This window comes from Poromitra crassiceps (genome assembly GCF_964638095.1).
Source record: "Poromitra crassiceps genome assembly, chromosome: 3".
NCBI lineage: Eukaryota > Metazoa > Chordata > Actinopteri > Beryciformes > Melamphaidae > Poromitra > Poromitra crassiceps.
The window spans coordinates 22,276,340-22,288,589 of NC_139625.1; the positions used below are offsets into that span (position 1 = coordinate 22,276,340).

The following is a 12,250-nucleotide window of genomic DNA, read 5'->3' on the forward strand; positions in this document are numbered from 1 at the left end:
ACAGACACACTTGGTCTCGGAAGAAGGGACAAGCTAACAAGTTGTTGTTGACTGCCGAAGTTGCGCTTCCATCCACTTAGAAGGGAGGTCGCTTGTCACCGCGCAGCCGTGTCACGTGTCACAAAGTCAGTGGGATGTTACTGAAGGACTGGGCTTTGAAATGTGTTTTATTCTCTGGGAAAAGCAGCCTCTGAGGGGCAATGTACACTGACAAATAGCTCAATGAAGACAAAACGTGTGTGTGGGGGGGCGGGGGGATCTTATGGAAGTTGCTTACTTAGTTTTGGGTCATACCCCTTGTGAGTTATGAGACTATTACAAAGGGGAACTTTCTGGACAACTCTGATGGGATTCATGGGAATTGCCTCAGTACCATAGCGTGAATGACACAGAAACCTCTTATTAATAACAACACAACAGGGTCATTTTCTGTTAACTCATTCAGGGCCAGTTTAGGACTGCCAATATTTAGCACAGGCCAAAGATTTTCATAATTGTTGGTCATCTTTCAAGACCCACAGTAAATTATCTATTAGCACCAAAGTGATTTGCAATACCTCAAAATGAAGATGTACGTCTCTGGGTTCACCAGGAAAAAAAAGTGAGCTTTTAGCATGTTCTGTACTCTACTTATAGCCATTTATATACACCCTGTTTTCACCCAAAATGTCTCTCTGAGAAAAGAAATTGCAGAAAATGGCATTTATGTACACAGCACACAATATCAGGCAGAACTCGCTCTCAATTCTTTTATTTTGAACTGTATTGACATCAGACATGTAAATATTATTCATTATGACACAAATGACAAAAAAAAATATAAAAAATATATATATATATATGAAGTGCTTTTTTTACATTCAACAATACAGTTTGCTCAGTGTGAGTGAGTGTACAGACAGACAGACAGACAGACAGACACACACAGACACAGACACACACACACACACGCACGCACGCACACACACACACACACACACACACACACACACACACACACACACACACACACACACACACACACACAGAGAGAGAGAGTTCTCTCCACAGCTGCTGCTAGTTCGCACCTCCTTCCCCCTCCTTCCCCATCAGCGTTTTGCCTCCTCTGCTGCTCGTTTCCCTCCTCTCGCTGGGACGAATGCTGCGACACACACAGGAACGGGTCCGCGGCTTGGCTTTGGGACCAGGCGCTGCTGGAACCGGATCGATCATGTTCGTCACGGGTTTGACTAGGCAATCCAGGTTCGCCCTGCAGCAAGGCTGGCACATAGGAACGGGGTCCAGGGACCAGGATCGATCATGTTGGTCACGGGTTTGACTACCGCGGTTTCGATGTCAGCTGCTCTGCAGCAAGTCGATCAGCTCTGCAGCGAGGCGAGGGGGCATTTCAATGGCGTTTCTCCTCTGCAACAAGGAAGCGCGTTTCTCCTTTCCACCTTCTTCCTAATTTCAAACAACAGCTGCGGTATGTGTTTGATAACGTGCTGTCGGCTTGACTTTGAGGTTAGGGACCCGAAACTATGTCACAGGCTGGGTAAGTGTTTCAACTATGCGCTGCACTCATAAAAACAAAAACACGTCAAACACGTCATTGGCGGGGAGGGCTATTTCTGATAACACGTCAAAGACGTCATTGGCGGTGAATGAGTTAACATCCATCTACTTTGTCCTCGTTCATTTGAGACCATGTTGAGATAGTGGAAGATGCAACAACAGATACAGCAGAACAAAGGAAAAGCTGCAATACTGCACCAGGAAATGAATAAGACCTTTCAGTTTTGTGATTTCAGACACAGCAAATTGATCACTGTATTCTAGTAAAAACATATTGCAAAGACCTCCAAAAAAAACTATCTTTCATTCGCCATCCTGGAATTCACAAGCCGCTTCCCCCATCTCAGTTAGTCTCAACACCAGACCCATAAGAGTTCTTACGCTGATGATACACTACGTTACGTTACTGCTGCATACTGCAGATCTCTTTATGTAGTATGCAGAGTGAGGCCATATTTGAGTCTGGGGAGAGAGACTACAACATCTCTCAGTTGACCCCAAGATCTCAGCCGCAGCCAAACTTGAATTTGCGATGGTAACTTCCCACCCCACCCCACACAACACCCCTGACAGTTAGACCACTCCCACCTCGCACAACACTCCTGACAGTTAGACCACTCCCACCCCGCGCAACACTCCTGACAGTTAGACCACTCCCACCTCGCACAACACTCCTGACAGTTAGACCACTCCCACCCCACACAACACTCCTGACAGTTAGACCACTCCCACCCCGCGCAACACTCCTGACAGTTAGACCACTCCCACCCCACACAACACTCCTGACAGTTAGACCACTCCCACCCCACACAACACTCCTGACAGTTAGACCACTCAAACCCCACACAACACTCCTGACAGTTAGACCACTCCCACCCCACACAACACTCCTGACAGTTAGACCACTCCCACCCCACACAACACTCCTGACAGTTAGACCACTCCCACCCCACACAACACTCCTGACAGTTAGACCACTCAAACCCCACACAACACTCCTGACAGTTAGACCACTCCCACCCCACACAACAGTCCTGACAGTTAGACCACTCCCACCCCGCGCAACACTCCTGACAGTTAGACCACTCCAACCCCGCGCAACACTCCTGACAGTTAGACCACTCAAACCCCACACAACACTCCTGACAGTTAGACCACTCCCACCCCACACAACAGTCCTGACAGTTAGACCACTCCCACCTAGGGGTGTCAAAAATAATCGATTATAAGATGCATCGCGATGCGGACGTGCACGATTCTGCATCGATTAACAAATATCAAAAATCGATTATTAAAAAAAAAAAAAAAAAAAAAAATTATCAAATAAAATAGAATGTAAGTACATGCAGTTGTTTATTTTAATTATGGATCATAATACAATGCAATTCCAAATGCACTTTTATTTTAAAAGTAGCCACACAGTGAGAAAAAAGAAAGTGAGAAAAAATAAATCATGTATTGCGGAAAAAGTGATGCATCGATTTAACTCATTGAGTGCCATGGACGGACATGTTCGTCATTTCAAATAGTAACGTAGAGTGCCAAGGACGGACATGTTCGTCAATTGCGTTTTTTGACGGTGGGGCGTCGATCAAAGCCTTCTGCCTCTCCTGTACAAATATTATAGCTATTGGAGGTCTATAACCTATTTTACAGAACCCTTAGGTGGCGACAGTGCTCTCCAGGTTAACAGAAAGGCAGAGAAAAACAGAGAATAAGTCGTTGGGGAAACGGAAATCGCATCGCATCCGTATGCATCGATATGCATGAAGCGTTTTAACGTTAGATGTGCCTGCAGCAGGCAGCAGCCAATCTGCTCCCACAATTGAGCTCCTCCATGTCCGCTGCGACAGGCTGTCGCCGACAGCCCATTCGCATGATCAGCCGTTATTATTCTCAACTGGAAGCATACAGTAGTAGCCGGTGACAAACACACGCGGAAAAAGCTGGATGTCGCCGAGGCGCACCCTTCACAGTGCAGAGCAAACTCAGCAGAGAGCCACCTCCCATAAGGAGGAGTGTGCAGTTGAGGCGGGGCGGGGCGGGGCGGGGGGGGGGGGGGGGGGGGGGGGCACGCAGAGCAGCACACAACACTGACCCAGACAGACCCAGGCAGCAGGACAGGGTTGGCAAACGCAAGCCAGAATATCCGATGCCCACCAGCAGCAAATCAAGATCAGCAAGAAGCTGCAACCAGCAGCGCACGCAGGGGCCAGCGCTGCTGGTTGCAGCTAAAAATATTATTCTGCCAAACAAAATTCCCTGGCCTTCACTGTTTTATTGAAGGAAATTATTTTTGAGGTGTGACTACATCAGAAAATTAGCTTCAGAGTCAGTGATGTGTTTGAAATGTTTAATTTCACAAAAGGGCCATTATCTCAGCTTCTAGAAAAAAACTGCTCTTTTTTGTTAAATCAAGCTATCTTCTCCGGCTGATAACTAAAGAATGGAAAATGATATCAATAAACCTGTTTTTGCTGATGATAGAAAAGAGTCTCATCGTTCTTTTTGCGTGTTCATTGTTTACATAGTAATATCACACAATATTCTGTGGGCCTCGAGAAATCACTGAAAAAAGCTCTGAAACTCTGGCACTGGGAGCGTCCGTTCTCCAAAAGTGGCTGGCACTCAATGAGTTAAGATGCATCGCGATGCATCGTGATGCATCGTTTAATCGAATCGAATCGAATCGTTGACAGATGAATCGTAATCGAATCGAATCGTGAGGCCAGTGAAGATTCACAGCCCTACTCCCACCCCGCGCAACACTCCTGACAGTTAGACCACTCCAACCCCGTGCAACACTCCTGACAGTTAGACCACTCCCACCCCGCGCAACACTCCTGACAGTTAGACCACTCCCACCCCGCGCAACACTCCTGAAAGACCACTCCCACCCCGCACAACACTCCTGAAAGACCACTCCCACCCCGCGCAACACTCCTGAAAGACCACTCCCACCCCGCGCAACACTCCTGAAAGACCACTCCCACCCCGCGCAACACTCCTGAAAGACCACTCCCACCCCGCGCAACACTCCTGACAGACCACTCCCACCCCGTGCAACACTCCTGACAGTTAGACCTGCTGTCTCACACACATCAGTATCTCAGTAAAGACTCCGTGCCGCTGTGGTGAGGGCCAACAGATGGCGTGAAACCTAGCATTTAACTAGCTTTCCTGTTCCTTCCCACCGAGTTCAGAGCTCTGAGTGGGAGTAAGTGATTGGCCTTTTCCCCTACATGTAGTTCACGCACGCATGCGTGCATACACACGCACAAACACACACACACACACACGCACACACACACACACACACACACACACACACACACACACACACACACACACACACACACACACACACACCTACGGACAGCAAGTTTCTCTCTTGTGCTCTGCAAGTGTGGCAGAGTTTCTTACTTTGTTAAATCATCTATCCATAAAGCCTGTGGGCAAATTTCTTGCAAAAAGAGAATAATCCAATAACAGAACTAGGCAATGTTTTCTGATGTAGTTATAATTCTGTTCAGGGTACTCTAGCTTGATGTAGTTATAATGTAGTTATAATTCTGTGCAGAGTACTCTAGCTTGATGTAGTTATAATGTAGTTATAATTCTGTGCAGAGTACTCTAGCTTGATGTAGTTATAATAATGTAGTTATAATTCTGTGCAGAGTACTCTAGCTTGATGTAGTTATAATAATGTAGTTATAATTCTGTGCAGAGTACTCTAGCTTGATGTAGTTATAATAATGTAGTTATAATTCTGTGCAGAGTACTCTAGCTTGATGTAGTTATAATAATGTAGTTATAATTCTGTGCAGAGTACTCTAGCTTGATGTAGTTATAATGTAGTTATAATTATGTGCAGAGTACTCTAGCTTGATGTAGTTATAATGTAGTTATAATTCTGTGCAGAGTACTCTAGCTTGATGTAGTTATAATGTAGTTATAATTCTGTGCAGAGTACTCTAGCTTGATGTAGTTATAATAATGTAGTTATAATTCTGTGCAGAGTACTCTAGCTTGATGTAGTTATAATGTAGTTATAATTCTGTGCAGAGTACTCTAGCTTGATGTAGTTATAATAATGTAGTTATAATTCTGTGCAGAGTACTCTAGCTTGATGTAGTTATAATAATGTAGTTATAATTCTGTGCAGAGTACTCTAGCTTGATGTAGTTATAATGTAGTTATAATTCTGTGCAGAGTACTCTAGCTTGATGTAGTTATAATGTAGTTATAATTCTGTGCAGAGTACTCTAGCTTGATGTAGTTATAATAATGTAGTTATAATTCTGTGCAGAGTACTCTAGCTTGATGTAGTTATAATGTAGTTATAATTCTGTTCAGTGTACTCTAGCTTGATGTAGTTATAATAATGTAGTTATAATTCTGTGCAGAGTACTCTAGCTTGATGTAGTTATAATAATGTAGTTATAATTCTGTGCAGAGTACTCTAGCTTGATGTAGTTATAATGTAGTTATAATTCTGTTCAGTGTACTCTAGCTTGATGTAGTTATAATAATGTAGTTAGTTATAATTCTGTGCAGAGTACTCTAGCTTGATGTAGTTATAATGTAGTTATAATTCTGTGCAGAGTACTCCTGTGCAGAGTACTCTAGCTTGATGTAGTTATAATGTAGTTATAATTCTGTTCAGTGTACTCTAGCTTGATGTAGTTATAATAATGTAGTTATAATTCTGTGCAGAGTACTCTAGCTTGATGTAGTTATAATAATGTAGTTATAATTCTATGCAGAGTACTCTAGCTTGATGTAGTTATAATGTAGTTATAATTCTGTTCAGAGTACTCTAGCTTGTATGCAGGCTTGTCAAATTGCAGGTTGCCTGCATGGAGGAGACTAATGTTGCCTGCATAAAATTCCATACATCTTAATTGCGTGAATCATAAACAAATCATAAACTGGGCAGCCAGTTGCCATAACATAATAAACACACTAGGCTGTTACACACCAAGAGCGATGCGAATATACAGCACAAAATTGCGATACAAATTTGTACCCACCTTTCAATCACGGCAACAGTTGTGTACACGTCGGAAGCAAAGTTCCGAGAAATCGACCTTGGTCCGACAAAATAAACACCGCAATAACGCTCAGCGAAACTTCGCCGTTGGTATGCACGGTTGCATTGACTGATATATGTTTGAAATTTGAATTGATTGCACGAAAATAATGTTCCCGGTGTGTAAGGACCCCTAAGGCTGTCAGTTTCCTCTCAAAATCAAACTCCACAATTGAACTTCATCAAATTTGACTGGAATTTGAATGTAAATCAAAAAACGTTGATGATGACAATGGACAGACAATGCGTTGTAAAGTTCAACAGATAACTTCTGTATAGAGTTTATTCACAACATGTGGTATTTTAATATACTAACTACTAGGGATCTCGTGCGCTACGCGTACTCGATTCCTAGGCTCGCCCACTACGCGGCCTCGTCCGCCCTGCAGCTTGGCCAGCTGGCCCTGCAGCTCACATACGCAGCTCGGCCGCTGTGCGGCCTCGCCCTGGCTGCTCCTTGATGGCATACTTCAGGGATGCTGGATCACATGTCCTGGAGCTGGCAACATTCAGCTGTCCATGGCTGAAACGGGGGTCTAAAGGCAGACTCCCACTTCTTTTTTGTGACATCACTGATCACTGATGATATCACAGTGGGATTTATGACATCACTGATGATGTCACACATCACTGGGATGTATGACATCACTGATGATGTCACAGTGGGATTTATGACATCACTGGGATTTATGACATCACTGATGATGTCACAGTGGGATTTATGACATCACAGTGGGACAGAGAAACAGACTGACCATTTATTATACTAATATAATGATGATGATTCACTTGATGAAAAGATTTGAGTTGCTGTTCTGCTGGATGATACTATCTTCCAAACATGGCATGGAGGAGAAGTGAGGAGGCATAGTAAATTATCTGCTGGCAGGTTGGGTTTTGATTTTTCTCGATACTATTTGATATTTGCCTCAATTTTGAATATTAAAGGGCGTCGCCTTAATCGACACTCCACCTTGTTTTTCCATTTGTGATCAAACGTCCTTTGCTTTAGGTGATGATTTCCATCCTTATGTTAAGATCAAAGCCTGAGGATACTAAGTAATACTAATAACAAGACAGGGTTCAGACAGCTGTTGGACATTACCCTCTATCATTATTTTGCTGCATTCTCATTTCTATATACGGTAACAATCTTAATGCGTACATTGTTGACAAAACAAGGGAATATACAGTGGCATAACATGACTATACCTAGACTCACTGCATGGAAGATGTCAAAGGCTGCACTCTGCCTGTACAAGCCTCTATTCACCCTCTCCCTTCTAATCAAACTAACGCAGGCGGGTATTTCGCAATTCTGCACACATTCCATAGGAGCGCACACACACATATAAGAGGCAAAGTGACCACCTACTTCCTGCTTCAGCACTGTACCAGAGATGTTCAGAGAAACCAAACGGTTCAGATATATTTAGAAACAGGAGAGACCACATAACACTCGGACCAAAACGTCAAAAAATTGCGGATTTAAAGAAAATATTTTTTCTATGTAGTTTTTTAAAGTTGTGGTCTGAGTGAAATGTTCTATGGTCTCTCCCGATTCCATGTAGCTAGCTGAACCATTTATTTTGACGAAGTAAAACTATTTTTTATAAGCATTTTATGAAATGTCTATGGGAAAATAAATGGCGGATAAAAATCTCTGGTGCAGTGCTGAAGCAGGAAGTAGGCGGTCACTTTGCCTCTCTATGCTCCAAATGGAATAGAGCGTGCCTCTGTGCAGCTTGGTCGGCTGCACCTCTAAATGGTGCTACTTAGTTTAGGCAGGTAAGGTAAGAGGCAGGAAGTGTGTATTCCCCTCGTGTGTAATACATCCTGTTTGGACACTCGTACTCAGCTTGTTCCTTATTCCCTCCATGACCTCATGAACTTCACAGCAGTAGCCTGTGCTGAAGTTACACTGCTTCCTGTGTGATGGCTTGCTGTTCTTCAGTGTCTACTATGGGCTTAGGCTCTGTATCACCTCATACTGTATAGCAGTGGCTCTCAATCTTAAAACAATAGCATATGATGCAATGAATGATAATTTTGAAGAATATAACATTACAAAATAAGAAATTGAGTGAAAGAGTTTAATATTTCATTCATTTTCATGATTTATTCTTACATTTTTCCCTTTTCTCTCAAGTACCCCTTGTACTGTAGTTACCGGTAGTATCTCCATGTAACCTACGCGTACACCAGTTTGGGAACCACTGCTGTATAGTTTGAGGCGATGTCTCATCATAGAGGCTGGGGTAGCAGGCTGGGGGCGTGGTCAGGGTGGGGTAAATCCCCTCGTTCTCCCCATTCAGCATAGTTAGCATTTAGCTGCTAGCCCCGCCCAAGCAGACACGATCGGGGATTTAACCCCCGCAGTAAACGCACATCTGAACAGACGTCTATACTGTACCTGCTCTAGAATCCCCAATCCTGTAGTGTAGAGCCGCAGCAGAGCCCTTTGGTGAGTCAGCCCTTTGAGAAATATGGGGGGTTTTACCCCACCCGCACGCCAGCCGTATAACATTTTGTGGGCGTTCCCACACAGACCGACTCTGTATCTATAGGATAGAAAAGCTTGCACCTTTCTTTCATGAATTTATCGTGATTTTCGTGTGGATTGTTCAAAGACAATGTAGCAAGTACCTGTACATGTGCCCTGGCTATTCTTTTCCTTGAAAGAAATGTGTTGAGAGAGATGGCTGTTTGTTGATCACCAAAGTGCTCTAAATTACGGCTGACACTGTTGACAAATGATTATCTGGGACTGGGAGTGGGAGTGGGAACTCCCAGTCCTTCTCTATCAGTGTTTGCCAGAAGAACTAACCAACCACCTCTCTTATCTCCTCTCTCTCTCTCTCTCTCTCTCTCTCCTGCATGGCAGAATGCAGCTGAGATGCACCTGATCCACGAGGATGGGCCAGAGAAAGAAAACACGCCGGTGATGCAAACGGGCCGCGCAGCGCCACCAAAACACATCGCAGCTACACCCAGCGACCCCACCATGCCCCCCCGCCTGCCCTCCTGAGTCCCCTCCCTGACCTCTGCAACCTCCCGCAGTCAAACCAGAGTCGCACAACACCCTCCCGACGCCAGGCGCAGGAGTCAGCATGGCCACGCCCTTCCTGTGGAAGCTGTCTTCCCAGAAGCTGGGCTTCTTCCTGGTCAGCTTTGGCTTCATCTGGGGCATGATGCTGCTGCACTTCACCATCCAGCAGAGAGCCAGCCACGAGAGCAGCGCCGTGCTGCGCCAGCAGATCCTGGAGCTCAGCAAGCGCTACATCAAGGCCCTGGCCGAGGAGAACCAGAGTGTCATGGATGGGCCCTATGTGGGCACCATGACGGCCTATGGTGAGTAGTTAGCTCTCATGTCTTACTATAGACAGTTTTAACTTGACAACATAAACATTCTAAATTGCTCCTAGCTTACTTCCTGTTGCAGTGTTTGCTAATACAATAGCTCATAAGAAATAAGCTAGGTTTCACACTGTTCACAGTGGTTCCCAACTGATAGGTAAAATTTAAATCACATTAGCCTTTATTTGGACAATCACTAGTTATTAATATATTCATATACATTTCTATTTAAGTTACATATAGTTATTACACAGACAGACATCATATTTAGATAACCTGTGTACATACACAGAGAGACATATTTAGATAACCTGTGTACATACACAGACAGACATATTTAGATAACCTGTACCTTACATTTGCAGCTCCTCTCTATCTGACACGGTGCCCTGTCACCGTGCCACGGTGCCCTCAGGGCCAGAATAACAGATTGGTTGAGTCTACAGATTAGCCTTCAAGTGTGTGTCAAGACTGATGTCATCTGATGTGTCTCCTATAAGTATCTTTGACTTTCTGTTTAATGTATGTAAGCCTGTGTATCCATCCGTGAATATGCAGGAGTGCATCTCTTGGCCAAGATCTATGTTAAATACATCATATCAGACGACTTCTTCTGACTCCTGGCTCCATCATTTGATCACAACTGGTTTTCTTCAAGTGGTTCACTGTTTACCTTTTGGCTGTGAAATTCCATTCTATAACACCAACCTTCTATGTCATACAGTATGTACCTCTTCTATAACACCAACCTTCTATGTCATACAGTATGTACCTCTTCTATAACACCAACCTTCTATGTCATACAGTATGTACCTCTTGAGCTGTTTTTGCCATCTCAATAGTACCCCCTCACTCGCTTGGCTTTTTTTTCTCCTTTTGTCATCCTGCCCCCCTAAACCTGAATCTGGAGCGGCAGCAATAGACTACTTGCACAACTCCACTACTTCCTGAAATGAGTAGGGCATCTTGGTTTCCTGTCCTACACTATTGGATGAACTGATTAATGTCAGGTGTGCCTGATCACTGTTGTTGTTGTTGTTGGCACACCTGACATTAATCAGTTCATCCAATAGTGTAGGACAGGAAACCAAGATGCCCTACTCATTTCAGGAAGTAGTGGAGTTGTGCAAGTAGTCTATTGGACGTTTGAGCCATTTATCCATCATCCATCTACTGTAGCTAGTTCATGACTTGAGATCTTTTTTTAATCAGTTTTGAAATCAATTGTAATCCCAATTATCTTTCCAAGGCAAGCTGCTCCAGTACACCTAGGGGTACACGTAGCGTAGCCCTGGTTGAGAATCACAGCCCTAGCAACACAATTCTGTGAAAACAGTCTATCTATAGCCTTCTTTTTCTGATTTCCCCCCATTTTCTCCCCAATTGTACTTGGCCAATTTTGAGAACGCTGATAAAGACTTGATGCTGAAACGTTCGTTGTGTGCCGTCCCAGGTGACTTATTACATTTTTGAAAGGACATTTTGGAGTGCTGGCCTGGCTCTTTCTATTGCTCTTGTGCTGCCCAGTACAGCACCAGTACAGTATTGTACTCTTCCATTGGAGCAGTTGTTCTTTCACTTTCTTCACCCATATTTTCAACCGGTCACTCGCATGCTTCTGTAATCCTTGCTCTATGTCACGTTCCAGCTGCCAGCTGATCGCTGCCCCTCTAGACAATGCATGTGATTGATTCCAGCAGATGTGCCGCAGTGTGTTTCAGAAGCTGCTCTTTGCTCCGCTCTGCTAAAAATATGCACCCTAAATATGCACCTACAGTATGTTTGATGGAAGCCGCTTTGAGCCCCATCAACCTGCACAGAGCAGATCGAGCTGACAAGAAGTCAGACATTGAACGGCATAGAGAATTGCTCCAGATCGCATTTAACAGGGGTTTTCAAAGTCTGAGACTGTGGGCCTCCCCCCAGACAAAGCTTGGAAAGAGGAGCCCCCCTCGCTCAATTCCTATGCCTATGGGATCATGATTATGTTATTTTATCCCATAGACACTGAGCTAAGATAGCATGATATTGCTGTTTGATATAGTTCAAGCTACATCAAATACATAAAGAGGTCTGTCTGAAGGCATTTATTAGTTTTGGACTCTGGGAAACTGGGAAGAACTGTCAAATTCCCCAAAACTACTGAATCTCTGATCTGTCGCTTTAACCAAATCACACACATCGGGACCGTTCGTTATTTATAAGGAGGGGGGGGGGGGGGGGGTCACTGGAGGGATTTGGAGCGCT

The 12,250-nt window shown here is 44.2% G+C and overlaps 1 protein-coding gene across 2 annotated transcripts in view; it reads left to right on the forward strand.

Moving 5' to 3' along the window:
- Positions 1-12,250, forward strand: part of mgat5 (alpha-1,6-mannosylglycoprotein 6-beta-N-acetylglucosaminyltransferase) — a 183,404-nt gene that overhangs the window by 36,882 nt on the left and 134,272 nt on the right. For both annotated transcript variants that reach the window (XM_083632428.1, XM_083632429.1), the window contains exon 2: positions 9,531-9,997. In XM_083632428.1, coding sequence (XP_083488554.1) covers positions 9,757-9,997 — 241 coding nt within the window. In that variant the 5' untranslated portion in view covers positions 9,531-9,756. The remainder of the gene's footprint in view (positions 1-9,530; positions 9,998-12,250) is intronic.